The following is a 20,716-nucleotide window of genomic DNA, read 5'->3' as shown; positions in this document are numbered from 1 at the left end:
AAGGCACAGAGTAGCAGATTGGATCAAAGATCAAAACTCAACCATATGCTGCCTTCAAGAGACACAACTAAGCTGCAAGGACAAAAGTAGACTCAAAGTGAAAGCTTGGAAAATGATTCTCAAGCAAATTATATCCAAATAAAAGCAGGTATAGCCATACTCATTTCTAACAATGCTAATTCTAAGACAACAAATATTCTCTAACTCTGTGTCTTTTTCCTTCTTCATGTTTCAACTTCAAAGCTACTCCTTTAAAGATATATTTGATCACTGTGTTTAATGAAACTCCTCCATACTTTATAAACTGTTTTATTTTTTTCATAAAACATATTACTGTCTGATATTATCTTCCTTATTTATTTAATTATTTAATTAAATAAACCTTCCTTAATTAAAAAAATTTTCTTTGTTTATTTAATTATTTATTTTTCTGTCTTTCCCCAGTAGACTAGTAGCTCAACAAAGGGATTTGACCTCAAATGTTTCATGACCTTCTGTACCTTATCTAGCTAAAATAATGTCTTAATGTTTGTTGAGTGAGTGACTGGCTGAATCAAGTGAGCAAGCAAGCAAACAAACTCTGACAATTTGAGTTCAAAGGGAATAATGTTTTCTCACTGATGCTATTGTGACAAGATTATTTTTTACTTTTCATTTTCCTAGAGCCTGACGCATACCAAGGCTCAAGTAACAGAAGGAGACATTTGGCAATACAACAAAGGCAATGTCATGCTCATTGCCGTCACAGCTCATACAATATATATTGAGGGGGCCATTCTAGGCATACAGTTGTATTTATGGTTTAGTAGATATCCTTTCTGCAGTATTCACCACCCCCAACTCTGCTCCTCCATGAATATACAATAATTGGAACTGAGAAGAGGAGGTAAGACTCTATGGGTGGGAAGCTGAGGGGTTCCAGGAACCCAAAGGGGAATGGAAGGAGAGAAGAAAAAGTCCTGAAGAGAAAAAAAGTTCTGTTGCCCAGTAGGTGAATGAATTTCAACATTATCTACATACTTGCAAGAGCTGCAATCTCAGGGTTATCTAGAATCTTTCCTTAGATTTCCTTCTTTCCTTAACCATCACTTATAATCTGTTCTACCTCTGAAATCTTCTCTTTGCTCCTCTCAGTTCAGCCCACTATCTACTACTATATATTATGCCCTAAGGGTCGCTCACTCCAAATATTGTGATGACCTTTTAACTGTTATCTTGGCTACAATTTCACTTTTTCCAACTAGTCGCTTATACTGCAGCTAGAGAGAGCCTTCCAAAGCATAAATCTGGACATATCATCTCTCTACTTCAGTCAGGTCCAAATAACTTGTAGCTTATGGACTAAAACCCTTATTTCTTAGTGCGGGGAAGTAGGACATGCTATAATATTACTTCAACTTTTCTCTAGCCTCTAAGTCCTGGGATACATGGATTCCTTAACACTCTATGTTTTTGTATTTTTTTTTTTTGCCTCTGCTCTGTTGTTCTTGTATTGGAATATCCTTCCACATACAAAAGGTAGCCTCATCTACTAAGTATCTACTTTATGAAACTTTCCCTTACACTTCACTTAGAGCAGAAGCAATAGCACCTTCCTCTGGTTTAATTTAACACTTGTTTTTGTTCCACTAGTGTGAATACTTCTTTGAATGTTCAGGCTTGCATTATGCTCTCTGTCTCCCCCAATTAACTGTGGCACTCTGATGGTGGTTACTGTGCTTTATTAACTTTTGTTTACCAGTATAGGGTCAGACTGTGAGTAGGCACCAAATCAAGTAGTTTTTGACTTTTTAAAATTTATTTCTCTCTTCTTTCTTTCCGTTACTACTTCATCATGTCTTTCCTGCTTTGACTGTCATCATATGAGAAGAGAATATTTTTTCCTCCATAATTCCCTTGGTTACTATATGTTATTGTCAAATAAATTAAGCTATTGATTTTTTTATAAAGGAAGTTGCAAGTCTGGGCCCAGTGAAATTTCTAAGGTACTGGTAGATACACAATTTACTGTCAAATTTATACTAGAATATGTTTGGATTTGGGGGTTAATTATCAGGATAGTCTGCTCAAGGTACTCAGGTTAAGAGATCTGGCAAAAAAAAATCCTTTTTTTTAGGGGTGGAAAATATCTTTCATATCCTACCCTTTGCCTGAACAGACCTGTTATATAAATAATTTTTACATTTTAAGATTTTATTTATTGATTTTAGTGAGAGGAGAGGGAGTAAGGGGGAAAGATCAGGAAGCATCAACTCGTAGTTGTTGCTTTTCATATGTGCTTTGACCAGGCTAGCCCAGGGTTTTGAACTAGCTACCTCATCATTACAGGTGGATTCTTTATGCACTGCACCACCACAGGTCAGGCAGTTTTTACATTTTCAAACTCTTGGATATATTGGGCAGAATACTGCATTGTCCTTTAAGCATTGGGAGTTATAACCATCTATACAGCAAAGATAAAAAGACATACACGGGTGATGCTGTGATGTACTGAAGCCCAAGCATATATACTAAAGATGGAAGAACTGAGGAAAATTAGAGGATATAAAATCACATCTCACTAATAACCTTGCTACAGTCATTACTTAATAGTCTTAGAATCAATTTGGGGTAAGGGTTTGAGAAGAATCCTGAGGAGATTTCCCTTTCTTTTTGGTGATAGTAGTTTAAAGATCTACAATTTTAGTTGGGAGCCCTAGATAACTCAAGGCTGCAGAGGATGCTTCATTTCCAAGGTTGAATCACAAAAGACCAAAACCATCTACAGAAGAGTCTCTAGACCAGAGATTGCACATTGGTAGTTTGTAGATGTGATTTACTTGATAAAAATACAGTGTTTATAACTTTTAAAATTATTCGCCAAAATTTGAAATTTGGGAAATGTCACACAGAATCTCAGATTTATTTATTTATTTATTGTATTTATTGTTTATTTATATATTGAACCTGAATGTTCAGTAGGTTTTATGTTTGAATGCATACATTAAGTGTTGGTACTGACAAATGAAGTTATGCATTAAGCAAGAAACATTTCTAGGCCCTGGCCGGTTGGCTCAGCGGTAGAGCGTCGGCCTGGCGTGCGGGGGACCCGGGTTCGATTCCCGGCCAGGGCACATAGGAGAAGCGCCCATTTGCTTCTCCACCCCCCCTTCCTCTCTGTCTCTCTCTTCCCCTCCCGCAGCCAAGGCTCCATTGGAGCAAAGATGGCCCGGGCACTGGGGATGGCTCCTTGGCCTCTGGCCCAGGTGCTGGAGTGGCTCTTGTCGCAACAGAGCGACGCCCCAGAGGGGCAGAGCATCGCCCCCTGGTGGGCAGAGCTTCGCCCCTGGTGGGTGTGTCGGGTGGATTCCGGTCGGTTGCATGCGGGAGTCTGACTGACTGTCTCTCCCCGTTTCCAGCTTCAGAAAAATACAAAAAAAAAAAGAAACATTTCTAGTCATCACAATATTTTATCAATGCAGATTTATAAAAAAATGTCAATTAATCACAGCAGAAATTGTATGTTGGAGTCAAAGTATTTTTGTCAGTGTGTTGAAAAAAATGACTGAAACCAGTTGGCCCTGGCCAGTTGGCTCAGCGGTAGAGTGTTTTCTCAGTGTGTGGAAGTTCTGGGTTCGTTTCCCAGTCAGGGCACACAGGAGAAATTACCATCTGCTTCTATACCCCACCTCTGCCCCTCCTGCAGCCATGACTCAAATGGTTCAAACAACTTGGCTCCAGGTGCTGAGGATGGCTCCATGGCCTCAGCTCTGGCACTAAAATAGTTCAGTTGCCAACCAATGGAGCAGTGGCCCCAAATGGGCAGAGCATCACCCGTTAGGGGGCTTTCTGGGTGGGTCTCAGTCGGGGCACACGCAGGAGTCATCTATCTCTGCCACCATGCCTCTCTATTAAAGAAAAAGAAATGACTGAAATTAAACCAAGCATATTATGTGGAAAAATGAGCTTTCTTATGGTATTTCCTTTTGTAGCTTATGCGAACACAAATATAAAAAATGCCATAAAATTATGTAAATTTTTCATGATTCAATGCAAATTTTGATGTGAATGGAAAACTTTTTGGCCATGTTGTCCATTAAAAGCAAATCAGGAAATGGTTTACTTAGGTATATTGAAAAAGTCCTGCCAGAATAGGTGGTGGCTTAGAGAATAGAACTTTGGACTGGAATGCAGAGGACCCAGGTTCAAAACCCGAGGTTGCTGGCTTGAGCGTGGCTCACTAGCTTGAGCACAGGGTCACTGGCTTGAACATGGGAACACAGACATGACCCCATGGTTGCTGGCTTGAGCACACAGGTCACTGGCTTGAAGCCCAAGGTCACTGACTTGAACCCAAGGTCGCTGGCTTGAGCAAGAGGTCTCTCACTCTGCAGTAACCCCTGGTCAAGGCACATATGAGAAAGCAATCAATGAATAACTAAGGTGCCACAATGAACAATTGATGCTTCTCATCTCTCTCCTTTTCTATCTGTCCCTGTCTGTCCCTCCTCCCTCCTCCCTTTATCTCTTTCACTAAAAAAAATGTATAGCCAAGTTGCAAGGTTTTGTAGGGACACAGAATTTATATTTGTACATTGGTAATTTCACTAAGAATTATTTACTTTGTGGTAAAAGTTTTAAATATTATGGTCATAGCTACTATCATCATAAGCTGGAGACCCTCTACTGAGTTGAACAACAGACAGAACAAAATTTGGATGAAATTGGTGTACAATATGGTGGTCAACTTCCCTTTCTGAGCCAAAGTGCCAGAGTTAGGGCAAAGTGCTCATCCCAAGTGAAAAACCCACTGTGCAGAGTCAATCCATATCTGGAAAGAAAATGTGTCTCTTTCTTTAATATACTGAAAAGAATTAAATAACCTTACCTTTGATTTGCAATCCATTCTCATTACCCACTCCCCTGCTAGAACTAGTCTGTACTAAATTCTGTACTTGACATAAGAATTCTAAATACAAGACCTGATATTAACACTCTAGTGCAGAAAGATGGTGGCAGGTTTCTGATTTGCAAATCAAAGTGGTAATAAGGTTTAAAAGAAACTAATAGTTATTAATTATTGCTATTAAATTTGGAATTTGAGTAGTGAGTTTTTTTTCATGCTCACTGATTACTGGGAGTGAGATTTTTTTCAAAAAATGAAATTAGTTACAGTTACAGTTTTATTAACTTAAAGTCATGTTTGTTTGATAACCAATTCATAGTAACAGAAGAACATACATTTGCCTTTTTTAATGTTGCCTTACACATTTTAAAAATAAATCGATCTTACTCTGGATGGTCAGGAGGCACAAGGATGTACATAAGTGTTCATATTACTCAAAGGGTTAAATAAAATTTGTTATATTTCTGAAAATTAATTTTTCTTACAGCTAGCCTGATTTTCTCACTTATGGTAACTCTTTAGCTCCTATAAGCATTTGAACTTGTGACAACTATATTAGTTAATATTTTATCTATTCCTCCCCTTGTCCCTTCTCTCTATACTCCAAGAGAAGAAAAAGTTTAATTATTTATTGGAAATTCTAAAGACCATAAGGAAGAGACCATTTTGCAGAAATAGATCAATTTGGTTTTATTTTTGTGTAGCCAGCATTAACTGTATTAGTTATACAATAATTGTTTATTAGATGGATGGGTAAAGGTTCTTCAGTTGAAGTTAGTACACCTACCCAGAACTTTTTTGGTATGGAATTTGTAGATAAAAGTGAAGTGGTTACCAGGAGAAAGGGGACGTGGAGGAGAGGGATTTGGGGGAAGGAATGGAGGAAGGATGTAAAAAGGGACAAATACAAGGCAACAGAAAATGATTTGATTTGGGATGATGGGTACACAATACAATTAACAGTTTAAATGCTATAGAAATGTTTATCTGAAACCTATGTACTTGTACTGATCAATGTCACCCTCTTAAATTTAATTTTCTAAATAATTCTTTTTATCTCATGCAAGTTTAGTATCAAGGATAATCATTTTTCTTTCCCTTTGACTTCTCCTTCTTGCCCCTTTTCTGCCTTAGATGCCTATACAACAGCTGAAGTGGTTTATTCTTGGACTCTTGGGAAGAACAAATCTGTGGAAGTAGCACAGGATGGCTCTCGCCTGAATCAGTATGACCTGCTGGGCCATGTTGTTGGGACAGAGATAATCCGCTCTAGTACAGGTATTTATTTTATTTAACAAGCATATTTTTTTAGCTTGTACCACAAAACAGTCACTGTTCTAAGTGCTTATAATAACTTGTGTAATCCTCAAAATAGTCTTGTAATGTAGCTACTATTATCATAAGAAAACTGAGTCATAGAGATATTCAGTAATGTGTCCCATGTCACAGTTATATAAAGTCAGAGCCAAGCTCTGAACTCTGGGCAGACTGGTTCCCAAGCCCAAGCATTTAGTCACCATACCCTGCTGTCTCTTGGGGAGTGGGTTAGAAGGAATTAGAACTGGACTCTAGCAGAAGAGAAGGCAGTGGGAAACCACGATGGTGGGAGAGCTGAACTGACCCACTATGCTGAGGTGAAAAATTAATAACATTAAGAATATCTAGATATATATACAGACTGTCCAAAGATAAGCCATGAAATTATTTTCTTAAGTAAATTATCTCTCTCAGAGAAACAAGTCTATCTTGCAAACCTTGCCAGGTTCGATCAATGGCTAATCCTCGGATACTGATAAATAGAAAAATAGAACATAGAAATGTGTTCTGTTGCCTTAAGTCCTGTCTATTTAAAAATTGATAAAACACAGGGGCCTGAGGAAGGAGACATCTTCATTCCTACATAATTTTAGGGTATTTGGCAAAATAAAGTATATCTTGGGGCCCACATATCTTACAATATTTTTTACCATGAAGGGATGGGAGCTTTCAACAATGTCTCTGTGTAAGATCTCTGAATTTATAATTATAAATGAAGTGGGTTACTCTTGTCCTTTTATTTCATAATCTGGATGCTGCTGTTCCTTGTCATTATAATGCTACAGTATGTCATTTTGTCTATGACATATTCTCTTCTATCCCTGGGCCAGAGGAGGGTACTTAAAAAAATCAGTATTTAAAATGGATTTAAAGGACAACAGGATTTAGAGATTTGGAATTTAGTATGGGGAAAGGCTATTCTTGATAAAGACAATGCAGTGTTTTTAAAAGGCCAGAGGTATGTGAAAGCATGACCTGGTGGAGAAACTAGAGGAGATAGAAAGTCTGGGCCTTCGATATGTGGGCTGCCCTCCTCAGAGGGGATTCTGGGGTATATGGAGTCAGTAGTACCTGGACCAGTCTAAGCAGCCAGAGAGACACTGTGTATGTGGCTGGCCTGAGTTAATGAGTTCCTTCCCTCCAGAAGGTGCAAGTCAGAGGCAGATTCCAAGTGCCCTGCTTTGGAGGAAGTATACAGGTGTCAGTGTTGGGGAGGATGTACTTGGGCCACCAACACCATGGCACTTTGCTCCAAGGAGCACTTTAAGACATGCAGTATGGAGTCAGCAGGGTTACTGCGTAGCTGCAGCTCGGAATCTGGCTGCACCCTCCACCCTCTGGAAGTGTTGGAAGTGCAGCCTAAGGCCAGTTACCCAACCTGTCTGGGCTCCCTTGCTCAAGGTGAAGTGGAGATGACAGTACACTTACTGCTTGCTGGTTGCAGACCTACAGCTGAGCTTGTACATCCTGACCCCTGGACTGGGTACCTGCCTTATTAGCTTGCTCGCAATCCATGTCCCAGAGCTCCATGGAAGGGCAGGGCCAAGAGCCCCATCCTGGTACCTGGGTCTTCTTGCTCCATCACTGCCAACATCCGGGCTCAAAGCACCTCTTCCCCCACCCTTCTGATCTCCTTCTCCCTGGGAACAGTGCTAGACAGCCTGGGTAGGAGGGCAAGGTGTAAGGAAGTGAAGTGAGGACTGTGGGAGGGGAGAGGCCTGAGGATGGGGAGATGGGGCGCTGTCTTCAGCATTTGCAAAGTGCACTCCTTATGTCCTACTGTCCTTAATTTCCTACCATGCCCCTTGCCTTTGTGGCCTTTTGATCTCAGGGGTGCATCTGTATTATACTGCTCTGGCAGCTGCTGCTGTAACCTCCTGACTGAGATCAGATGCTAAACCAAGGGTCCCCAAACTTTTTACACAGGGGGCCAGTTCACTGTCCCTCAGACCATTGGAGGGCCGGACTATAAAAAAACTATGAACAAATCCCTATGCACACTGCATATATCTTATTTTAAAGTAAAAAACAAAAACAAAACGGGAACAAATGCAATATTTAAAATAAGAACAAGTAAATTTAAATCAACAAACTGACCAGTATTTCAATGGGAACTATGGGCCTGCTTTTGGCTAATGAGATGGTCAATGTCCGGTTCCATATTTGTCACTGCTAGCTATAACAAGTGAAATGACGTGCTTCTGGAGACATGACACGTGCATCCCGTGTCACTGGAAGTAGTACTGTACATGAGCGACGCTGCGCTTTGCGTCGCCACCACATACAGTACTCCAGGAGCACAGGAGGAGGATGCATCCTGTGCTCTTCTCACTGACAACCAGTGAAAGAGGTGCCCCTTCCGGAAGTGCGGTGGGGGCCAGATAAATGGCCTCAGGGGGCCACATGCGGCCCTCGGGCTGTAGTTTGGGGACCCCTGCCCTAAACACACCACCCCCCCACCTCCAAGATTGTGAGCAGGGAACTGAGGCTTCTGACCGAGGCTACTTGTGCCAGAGGCAAGATGCTGTATAGTGTGGCACAGCATAGGGGGCCCTTAGATTTCCAGGGCATTGTCTGTCCTCCCTCCCACCAACCCCTGGGATGTCCACCTGGCAAGAGGGAGAGAATTTCCAGGGCCACTGCAGCTGCATCCATACTCTTTCCTCACATCCAATCTGTCCTTGGTACTGCTCAGTTAGTATCAGTTTTAAGACCCATCCCTAGTTATTCAAGGAGCCCCAGATCCCATTTCATTTGCTTAAAATATTATTTGTTTAGTCTTTATCACACAGGCAATACACATGCATGATAAAAAAAATTAGAAATACAGAGGGGTCAAAAATAAAAATGGAAATATTCTTTAATTCCACCATCTAGAAAAAATATTCTTTGAATATCTTGGTACATTAACTGATTATTGTACATTTTGTTTCCTTTTGCATTTTTTACATAAATTGAGCCATACTATTGATACTCTTTTATGTTATTTTTTATTTAATTGTATAGTATAAGTATGTTTTTTTTTGGTTGTTTTTTTTTTTTTTGTATTTTTCTTAAGCTGGAAATGGGGAGAAACAGTCAGACAGACTCCCGCATGCGCCCGACCAGAATCCACCTGGCACACGCACCAGGGGCGATGCTCTGCCCACCAGGGGGCGATGCTCCGCCCCTCTGGGGGGCTGCTCTGCCGCGACCAGAGCCACTCTAGCGCCTGGGGCAGAAGCCAAGGAGCCATCCCCAGCACCCGGGCCATCTTTGCTCCAATGGAGCCTTGGCTGTGGGAAGGGAAGAGAGAGACAGAGAGGAAGGAGGGGGGTGGAGAAGCAAATGGGCACTTCTCCTATGTGCCCTGGCCGGGAATCGAACCCGGGTCCCCCGCACGCCAGGCCGACGCTCTACTGCTGAGCCAACCGGCCAGGGCCTAAGTATGTTTTCTTATTGATAAATATGAGGTCCAAATAAAATATGAACACAAGTTAGTAGTATTTTAATAGAGATTTAATTGACATAACATATTAGTTTCAGATATCATGGTGATTTGATATGTGTATACATTACCATAGTATGTCTAGTTATGCCATGATTGTCATAGTAAGTCTAGTTAACATCCATCACTATACATAGTTACAAACTTTTTCTTATGCTGAAAAATTTTAAGATTTACTCTCTTAGCAACTTCAAATAAGCAATCAATCTTTTCTTTATCTATGAGCTTGGTTTTTTGTTTGTTTGTATTTTGTTTTAGACTCTACAGATAAGTGAGATTATACAATATTTGTCTTTGTCTCTATTACTTCTTTTACTTAATGTAATACCCTGAAGATACACCCATGTTGCAGCAAATGGCAAGACTTTCTTCTCTTTATGGCTGAATACCATTGAATATATGTACTACATCTTCTTTAGCCATTTGTCTGTCCATGGACACTTATGATGCCTCCTTATTTTGGCTACTGTAAATAGTGTTTTAGTGATCATGGGAGTACATATATCTTTTTGTATTAGTGATTTTTTTCTTTGGATAAATACCCATAAGTGGAATTGCTGCATCATATGGTTGTTCTATTTTCAATTTTTGGAAGAACTCGTATTATTTTACATAGTGGTTTCACCAATTTATATTCCCACCAACAGAGCAGAAGGGTTTCTTTTTCCCCACATTCTCACCAATACTTGTAATTTATTGTTAGTTAGTTATAAAAAGAAATGTTTTAATAATTCTAATGGACATACATTAACTATTACCAGTTTTAGTTACTTTACATTTAAAAAAAAATTAAAGCCTTCCACCAAGGCCACAGCATTCTTGACAATGATGTGATAAGTGTTGTTATCACTGGGAAGTGTAGCATTTCATTGTGAAACTCAGTAAAATAATATTTTTGTTTTTTATGACCTTTATACATATGAATAATTTATTTAGCCAATCACCTACTATTATTATCTGTGTTTTAATGCTATAATCAACACCATGTAGACCTTTTTTTGCCATATATCAGTTTATTTCTGTATTTATCTCCCTAGAATAGAAATAGAGTATCAAGATTACTATTTCAGAAAGTAGACACAGTAAAAAAAAATGTTAATGAATATTGACAAATTGTCATTCTAAAGGTTATACAATTCACAATCCCTTTAATAGTGTATGAGCATGCCAATTTCTCTTCACTCTTTGAAATGTATGCATTACAGGTTGAGTTATTTTCTCTTATATGTTGAAGTTCTGACACCCTGTACCTCAGAATATGACCTTATTTGAGAAAAGGGTCATTGCAGATATAATTAGATTACGTCTCAAATTAGTTTAAAAGCATGATACCATGTACATCAGTAAAAATGTGATTTAATATATTAAAATGCATTCTCACAATTCAATTCCATGCAGCTGTAAGAAGTAATGAAGTTTTGTACTGTTTATTAGGAATATCTGCAGGAATTATGCTTCAGTGAGAAAAAGCAAAGTACAAACACTGAAGAGTATAGGAGTATATATTCATATAGGGATAATATTTCTAAAAATATACACAAGAAGCTGTTAATTATAGTTAAAGGAGGGAGAAATGAAATAGGTGGTTTAGGGCAGCTATGAGAGGTAAACTTTGCTCTATACCCTTTGATTTAAGTACCATATAAATATTATTACATCACATACATGTATATTGTTTTTATGTCATTATATATTATGGATATTACTTTCTGAATTCTGAATATGCTACACCATATATGTTAATGGGGTACAACATATTAATGGGAAGCTTGGCCAGGGAAACACCTATGGAAGTTCTGTTTTGTGTGAGTGGCTTTCTTTCTCTCTGAAAGTTGTCAGTCCTCAGTATGTAATAATTCTAAGCAGAGGGCTCCTGCTCTTTATGCCAGATTCAAACATATTTTAAATAAATGAATTAAATTCCTCAAAATCTGTGGCTCATTGTTTAAACCACTCTTTATTTCAGTACTGATTCCATTTTCCCTCATTTGGAAAATGATTGCATTAATTTTCTAAGAGGAGAATTTGGATATATGATCTTATTTTTCCATCTTTTTTAGAAATTTGACCATTTGTTAGAATAAGTATATTACTGTCATTATATATGTTATTTCTTTAGACACATGGCATAGATAAGTAAAAACAAAGCAGAATAAAAGATAGTGAAGGATACACAAAGAGAAGTCAGAGAGATGAGGATTAAAATAATACAGGAGACAAGGTAAAGATCACAAGCTTAGAAACTGGCTATACTGTGAATGTGTTTTACATTGTATTCTCAAGAATTTCACACTTAACACAGATGGAACACAGTAGGATGTAATGCAAAGGCAAGAGAAAATTCCCCAAACCACTTAAAGAATCATCCTTTATAAGACACACAGAGAGAAGCAACAGTGGAGGTAAGAACAGGAGAAATATTATGATTCACTTTATGAAAATATATGAAGTTATGTAAAGCCTTAATTGACTAAGCTCTTCTTCATTTCTCATTCATAGATGAATAATCTTAATTAATTTTTGAATATAGATGTTATATATTTTATATTGTTGTGCCCTTGATATTTGTACCTTTGATATTGCACATTTTATAGTGTACTCTTTATATTTTACATACAATACAGATGGTACTTAGTAAGCTTAATGCCTGACCAGTGGTAGCACAGTGTACTGAATCTTGGCCAGTACACTGAGGGCCCTGGTTCCAAACTCCGAGGTTGCCAGCTAATACACCTTCCCTTCAGGTTGAGTGCTGGTTTGAGTGTGGGGTTGCTCCCTTGAATGTAAGATCATCGACATGATTCCAAGGTCAGTGGCTTGAAGCCCCAAGGTCACTGGATTGAGCAAGGGGTCACTGACTTGGCTTGAACTGCCCCCCATCAAGGGATGTATGAGTAGCAATCAATGAACAAGTAAAGTGAAGCAAATATGAGTTGATGCTTCTCATCTCTCCTACTCCCCCACCTTCCTGCCTTTCTCTCATTAAAAAAAGGCTTAATAAGCTGAAACACAAGGGTAGAAATAAGATAGGGCAGTGGTTTTCAAACATTTTACACTTATGAATCGGTGACCTAGCTGGCCATGAACAGAAAAACACAGAGAATAAAGTTTTATTGTACCACACTGTGGTAAGGTACCAAAGAATAGAAAAATTAATATTAATATTAACTTCAAGAAAGAAAGTCAAGTTTCCTGTCCTCTCCTTTCTGTAGGGAGTGAGGGGAGAGAAATGTGAAAATTTCCTGGCTTGCAGAGACATACTGTATAGAAAACCCCCTTTTACTAGAAAGCTTAAAGGGCATTTTATAATTTGGGCTAAGCATACAGAGAAATTTTGTAAATATGATTTCTATACTTGTGTGTGATTTAAACCAGCTCAGGATGGACAACAGCATTGTGTTGTAAATAGAGAGATTTTGTGCTGGGTTTTGAGAAGTGGAGAAGGAACTTGGATTTCCTTCCTCCCCCCACACCTGTGAGAAAAAGGATAAACACCTAGCCAGGTGCAGGGGAAGGGAAGAAAGATCAAGCGAGCCCTTTTCCTTTCCCTTTCTTTCTTTCTTTAATGGGCCATTCACAAACGCTTATTCCCTGGCACCATGTAGGCTTCCACTTCCTCTCTTGAGAGGTATAGTTAATCTATATACTTCTAGCAAATAAACACTGAAAGATTTGGAAATGTCTTTTAATATAAAAAACAACATTTTTCGCTATTGTGTTACCTTATAAGTTTTAATATGTGGAAATGTTTTTTATATATCCTATAGACGAATATTATAAGCTTAATAATGATTATGTCATTCCATCCCCTCCTTTTCAGGCCAATATGATCAAAGGTATATAACCTGCCTCAGGGCTATATGCCACACTGCACTATTTGGGTTAGCTTTGCCCCCATGTTAGTCATATGCGGCCGGCATATTAATAAATCTCTTACTTTTAATAAAACTCCTTAAAAATTCATTTGGACTTGGTGTCTCTACGTAAACCTGGCTAAACGTTACTTTACAACATTGCACAACAGTGCAACACAGTGTAGCTGGTCCTCAATTTCTAAACTGCACCTGTACAATGCATTGAATCATAAGGGTGTCCAGATGCTTTTTGCCTATTGCACATGATTTATAAATGCTCCACATGGTACAAAAGGTTATTCAAATGAGACTACAAGTTCCAAAGATATCTAAGGCAACTCAATGGTATTTTCACTGATGATACAAGCCAATAAGTGACAATCACCCTGAACATAAACGAATTAACTAAACTCATTGGTTCTATAATCTTCATGCAACATTAGGATGGTTAACTCTTTTGTGGACTAGCACAAAATTTCTAGCAAACTGGCACTGGTCCTCAGACCAGCAGTTGAAAACCACTGGGATACGGAGCTTATAAAGCATCTACTCTGATCAAAGCTTTAATTCACATTTTGGCAGAGAAAATGCAGAGATACAAAATATTGGAGTTTTATTTAACAGAACCTATTCTGTTAATTGATGCAACAAGTTTATTTGCTAAACTTTCTAAATATCCACTTGTAATCCACCCCTCCCCCAGAACATATTTAGGCTATGAATACCTGTGAATGTACTAAGGTAGCTTTCCTTTGTCCCTTTGTCTAGTCAACAATGGACTCTGACATTCTGCAGTACCAAAACAGAAATGAGAAATCTTTCAACTGGGTAAAAGGCTTCAGTCCTAAAGACTTTTTGCCTCTGCCCCTCCCAACTTTATTAAGGTGTAAGTGAAAAAATAAAACTGTACACCTTTAAGGTTTACAGTGTGATGATATATGCATACATTATGAAATGATTACAACAACCCAGTAAATTGATATATTCATCACCTCACAGTTATCTTTTGTGTGCATGTATGCTGAGAGCATAAGATCAACTCAGAAAATTTCAAGTATATAATACAGTATTATTAACTATAGTCATCATGCTGTACATTAGATACTCACCATTTATTCATCTTAAAAACCAAAAATTTATAATTCTTTTCTTTTTTTAATTTAGAAAATTAAATTTAACAGGGTGACATTGATCCACAAGAGTACATAGGTTTCAGGTAAACATTTCTCTAGTATTTGAACAGTTGATCATGTTGTATAACCATCACCAAAATTCAAATCATTTTCTGTTACCTTGTATGTGTCCCTCTTTATGCCCTTCCCCCCTTCCTCTTCCCCATCTCCTCCCTCACATCCCCTTCCCCCGGTAACCATTGTGTTCTTATATATGTCCATGAGTCTCAGTTTTGTAATACCACTTATGTGTGAAATCATACAGTTTTTAGCTTATTCTAATTTTTACTCTTTTCACTCAGTATAATGTTTTCAAGATCCATCCATGTTGTCACAAATGACAGCATGTCATCATTTCTTATGGCTGAGTAGTATTCTAGTGTACTTTTTGATCAAAATCTCCTCATTTCATCTACCCTTCAGCCCCTGGAAACGACCATTCTATTCCTTGTACGAGTACAACTTTTTAGATTCCATGTACTAATAAAATTATGCAGTTTTTGTCTCTCTGCCAGGCTTAATTCACTTAGCATAATGTCTTCCAGATTCACTAATGTGTTCAAAACTAGCAGGACTTTTTATGGCTACATAATACTCCAGTGTGTGTGTGTGTGTGTGTGTGTGTGTGTGTGTGTGTGTAGAATCACATTTTTTTAAATCTAGTCATCTGTTGATAGGCATTTAGGTTTCCATGTCTTGAATATTCTGAGTAGTACTGCAATGAACACAGGAGTGCATATATCTCTTCTAGATACTGCATTGATTTTATTTCCTTTGTGTATATGCCTAGGAGAGAGATTGCTGGATTGTATTGCAGTTTTATTTTTAAATATTTTTAAGAACCTCCCACACCCTTGACTGCTTCATGATAGGGGGTGGTACACTCTTATGAGGAATCTCATCTATGCCTCAGATAAGTTCATTGTCAGGACCAATGATTCTTTCCTATATTTCTTCTAGTTTTATGGTTTCAGATCTTACATTTAAGTCTTTAATTCATTAAGTGTTAATTACTGATTATATCACATTATATGATATTGATATGTTCACATTTTCTATTCCTTCACAGTTCAGTGAGCCATGGATGTTCCATTGTTCAGCAGGGTCACTAGGGAGTGTTAGGTGTGATGTCATTTAAGTTTTGGTTTACATTTCTCTGAGGATCAGTGATTACTGAGTATCTTTTCGTGTATCTGTTGGCTATTTCTATGTTTTCTGTTGGATGAGGGATTAGTTGTTTTAAGCTTTTGGGCACCCTTATCACTCTAGCTACTTTGGACCATAAGTTAACTCTGGCATGCTCTACATTTCTCTTAATGGAAAAGCCTCAGGGCACACAACTGCCTGGCCTTGGGCTGTTTTGGTGAATGAGAGTACTGTTGCCTGAGGGTTCTGACTCCCAGGGGTTATCCCAGGCTATGCTGCCCACACGTTTTGATTCCCAAAGGATATCTGGTTGGAGGATGGGGACATTGTAAGAATGAGATGGCACTCGAACACCAGGTGTGCAGGCTTTATTAGAGGAGAAAGACCTGCTGGGGCACTCCTCCTGGAGAAGTGCACCCAAACAGATTCTGAGGCAAATTTTTATAGGGTTAAGGGAGAGCTTTGAGCAAGTGTGTGTTATGTCAGCAATTCTGGTATGCTCCCTTCTGTAGTTTTACAATATCGGCTTCTTGGAACACTTCTCCTCGGGGTGGCTGACCAGCTTTCCAGAACTTTTCTGTTTCAGGGGTGATAGTTCAGTAAGAGTGGGGTCAGATATCCAAGCAGAACAGCAAAAGGGCAGTTTGGAAGTTTTGGTAAATTCATGTACCCATCATTTCTCAACTCTGTGGTATGATAAAAGAAAAAGAGGTGAGGGGAAGAAACAAAAAAAAGAAAAAAGAAAAATAAGGGGGTATGAGGTCCAGGAAGGAGGTTTGTCTCAGATCAGCCATCTTCTGGAACTACTTCCTGTTGTTATCCCTATTGGGGCCTTCTTCGTGGACCTCTCCCTGGGGCAGTTGGAGTAGGGGTTGCAAAAGCATTTGATTGTAGGCAATCCTGGAGATTACTCTCATCCAGGCCTGTAGGAATTTGATGAAGAAGGGGGTAAGTATTTGGAGATCAGGAATGCAGAGATAAGGAGGGTTGTATAGAGGGGGGTGAAAGTTCTTCCATGGTAAAGGTAGAGATTTTTTTTTCCTGGCAGCCCTGGAGAGAGCAGTTAGTTTGCTTTAAAATAAATGATTCATGTCCATTTGTAGGCTCTTCTTCAGCCAAGAAGACCCAGCAGTCTTGTCCCCTTACTATGTGAAGGATAAAAAGATTGAGAAGCATTCAGAGGTGAATGCTATTCATTCTCCTAGTTCTTCAGGGATATGGGAGAGCTCTAGGGTTAGGGTACCTGTAGGGATTGAAACATAGGATTTAGGAGGTTTGCTGATAAAGGGTTTCAGATTTTTCTGTTTCGTAGATTTCAGTGTTGGTGTGTAGGGTTAGGTAGATTTTTTCAATTTTCTGATTGGTGAAGGTCTGCATGCATTTCTGTAAGAAACTAGTGAAAAAATGTAAAAGGCATGGTTTTAAAGTTAGAAAAATAAATAGGAGAGTGAGTGGACTAATAAAAGGCAATAATGAAGACCCCCAGTTTGTGTGAAACCACTGATTCCATGTTTACGAATTCGCAGGGCATGAGAGAGAGAGAGAGAGAGAGAGAGAGAGAGAGAGAGTAGGAATAAGACAGGGAAGTGGCCAGTCCCCCTGTCCCTAGGCTTACTTTTGTAGAGATTCCTAAAGCAACAAGAAGAGAGATTACCTATACAGCTTGTTTGATTCTTAGATTGACAGGTAGTGTACTAGGAACTGAAAGAGGCTCATGGGGTGGGATTAGGTTGATATTTGGGGTGAGGTAGATTAGGGTACAGGTTTTTGTTCAATTAGTAGGGAGATACTTATACTTGTGGTCCCACACGAGTAGAAAGCACCTGATTGGTTAAGGCAGGTTGAGAGGTGAATAGAGAATGTAAGGTCAAGGGGTCAGTTTGTTTCTCTGTTTCTGAGCTCCAGATGGTCAGGGTGGAGGAAAGAGTCACCCTTAGTAGCAGTAGGAGTTGTCAGGGTCATGGTGTGTGGACCTGCCCACATGAAAGTCAGTCCTTGGGTGATGTAATGCTGGAAGCATCTCTTGGACAGTCTTTGAACAGTTTGCTGAGTAACCTGTAAATCCTGCAAGTACTTAGGGAAAGAGTGGTTACATTTCTACATTTTGAAGTTAAAGTCCTACTGACCACTGCTTCTAGCTGGAATTAGTAGCAGGTCCCAGCCTATAATAGGCCTGGGGCATTGAGACAAGAGGAACAAAGGAGATTCTATACATTAAATAAAGCAACAAAATCAGACTGTCAATACCCACAGTAGAGACTTCTGAGGGATAAATAAAAACTTAAATATTCAAGGGAGGCATAGTAGATGGCCCTTATGTTTACAAGAAATGAGATTAGCTTATCTGCTATTTGGAAGAAATACCTTAGGCTCATGAACAATGTCCCTGGGCCTTCAGTGGCAATTCCCAGAAAGCTGGGCAAGGTTAGGTCACAGGTAGCTGGAGCAGGGCTAGAAGAGATTGAACCCTCCCTCCATGGAGCAAGGGGGCAGCTTACCTTCTCATGTACCTCTTTCCACAGCAGAGCTGTGTCCCTTGATGGGGTCGGGAAGCCTGGCAGGCTTCAGTTCAATGACCTTTTTTCTACTCTTGAAGTAGGGCCCTGATGGAATTCTATGAAACCCTTTAGGGTGCTGGAGCCAAAAGCTGGTATTTCCTGACTTCTTTTGGACCTTATTTACCTTTTCTGTTACTTCCTTGAACATTATAGACCTTAAAAGCCATGCTCAGAAGATTTCACTGAGGGGCTTGACTAAGAGAGCAAAATTGGGAATTCAATGTTTAAAGAAGACTATTAGACTGAAGAAACAAAAGATTTAATTTGCAGTGGTAGGTGGTTGGAGACTGTGGAGGGTCTGAGTTAGATCTAGGGTGAAATTTCAGGTGGTGGGGATTAAGGTAATGCCCAGATAGACTACAGACTAAGAGTGAAATAGAGCCTTAGCAGAGAAGACACGATATTCCTTCATAGCGAGGAAGTTAAGAAGGGTGGTGGTGTGTTTCCTTGAGGCAGGCAGGGGCTGCAGAGGAGTAGGTTATTTACATATTGTAAGAAAGAACTAGTTTTGAGATTGCATGCTGCTAAAACCTGAGCTAATGCCTACCTAAACAGGTGTGGGCTGTTTTTGATCCCCTGGGGTAAGATAGTCCACATAAGTTGCTGGGCTGCATTAGTGTTCAAATCAGTCCAGGTGAATGCAAACAGAAAGTAAGCAGGGGTCCCCAAACTTTTTACACAGAGGGCCAGTTCACTGTCCCTCAGACCGTTGGAGGGCCACCACATACATTGCTCCTCTCACTGACCACCAATGAAAGAGGTGACCCTTCCGGAAGTGCGGTGTGGGGCCAGATAAATGGCCTCAGGGGGCTGCATGCAGCCCATGGGCCGTAGTTTGGGGACACCTGGTGTAGAGGAATGGTAAAGAAAGCATTCTTGAGGTCTAGGATCATGAAGTGAGTGGTGTTTGGAAAATGTGTGACAGTAACTTGTAGAGATTAGGGACTACTGGGTGGAGGGGAGTTACTGCCTCATTGATTAGGTGTAAGGCTTGTACAAGGTCATAAGCCCCTGAAGGTTTTCGAACAGGAAGGGTGGGGGTATTGCAGGGAGAGTCCATGGGGATGTGTAAGCCTGGTTTAAGAGGTAGGTAATTATTGGTTTAAGGCCTTAGAAACAGACACAGTTACACATTAAACAAAGACTTTACATAAAAGTTATGAATTAAGGAATTTAAATGAGCGCACTTTACTTGTTCCAATTCAAATTATACTAGATATTTTCTAACAAACAGAGACAAGACAGATTACTTACAAAGCTTAATAGACAATTCTGTTTTTTAAAGTTTTTTGAGATGGCAGGGAGTTGCCAGCAAAGAGGGGAGGAAGAGAGAAAGCAGACGGATGGACAGTGTGAGCAGCTGGATGGAAAGAAGGAGGGTCAGAATCTGCAGGAGGAGGAGGAGGAGGTTAAAGTACTGGTGTGGCGCCACATGGTCAGAGGAGTCAAAAGGATTTAGAGCTCTGAGGAGAGGGGAGAGGGTGAGGAGGAAAGAGGCACAGACACAGTTTGTAAGGAGGGAAGAGGGGTTGGAGAGGAGACAGACAGAACTGCAGTTTGTAAGGAGGGAAGAGAGGTCAAAGATGAGACAGGCACCGCAGCCAGAGCCACAGCTTCTAAGGAGGGGGGAGGGGATGAAGAACACAGTGAAGGGAGGGGCCCCCGGCCAGCAGGGGAGGAGAAAGAGAGACTGATCAATGAGAAAACAGGATTTAGTGAAGGGAGGGGGCTTTCTGGAGGGAAGAGACTCCAGCAAAAAAGATTTGGTGAGGGACTAGAGAGGGGTCCCGAGAGAGGGGTGCCCCAGGGGTCAGGCAGGAGAAGGAGAGAGTTGGGAGTTTGCGGAGAAGGAAAGATTAGGAGTAGAGGTTTTAGGTGAGGTTTCTTTGGCCAAAAACGGCCTGCGAAGGCACAGAAATTAAGGACAGGAGAGAAGGGAGAAGAAAGCCTGCACGTAAGGAATTTCTGATGCCCCTCCCGTCCGGTGGCAGAAATTGTCAAGATCTCTTAGGATATTGTAATCGAATGTCTTGTTTTCGGGCCAATGGGAGTCATTGTCTAGTCTGTACTGAGACTGGCAGTGTTACAGAAGAAGATTAATTTCTTCGGTTTGAGGTCTGAGAGACCGACCGAGTTTGGTGAGGTTTTTTATGAGACATCCTAGAGTGGTCTGGTCAGAAGGCTTAGACTCTGAAGAGCCCATAGTGGAGACAGCTGAGCAAGAGGGGGCATCCCCACCTTTTGTCACTGTCCCAAGAGGAGAGAATCTCCGTGCGGGGGAGTCATCCCTGATAGAG

At 40.0% G+C, this 20,716-nt stretch overlaps 1 protein-coding gene across 3 annotated transcripts in view; it reads left to right on the top strand.

Moving 5' to 3' along the window:
* The window catches only part of GABRA3 (gamma-aminobutyric acid type A receptor subunit alpha3), a 428,833-nt gene that overhangs the window by 332,651 nt on the left and 75,466 nt on the right, over positions 1-20,716 (top strand). For all 3 annotated transcript variants that reach the window (XM_066250025.1, XM_066250022.1, XM_066250023.1), the window contains exon 7: positions 6,020-6,163. In XM_066250025.1, coding sequence (XP_066106122.1) covers positions 6,020-6,163 — 144 coding nt within the window. The remainder of the gene's footprint in view (positions 1-6,019; positions 6,164-20,716) is intronic.

Source organism: Saccopteryx bilineata, chromosome X, assembly GCF_036850765.1.
Source record: "Saccopteryx bilineata isolate mSacBil1 chromosome X, mSacBil1_pri_phased_curated, whole genome shotgun sequence".
Taxonomy (NCBI): domain Eukaryota; kingdom Metazoa; phylum Chordata; class Mammalia; order Chiroptera; family Emballonuridae; genus Saccopteryx; species Saccopteryx bilineata.
The sequence above is the reverse complement of the archived record's forward strand: the minus strand, read 5'-3'. Positions and strand labels throughout refer to the sequence as shown.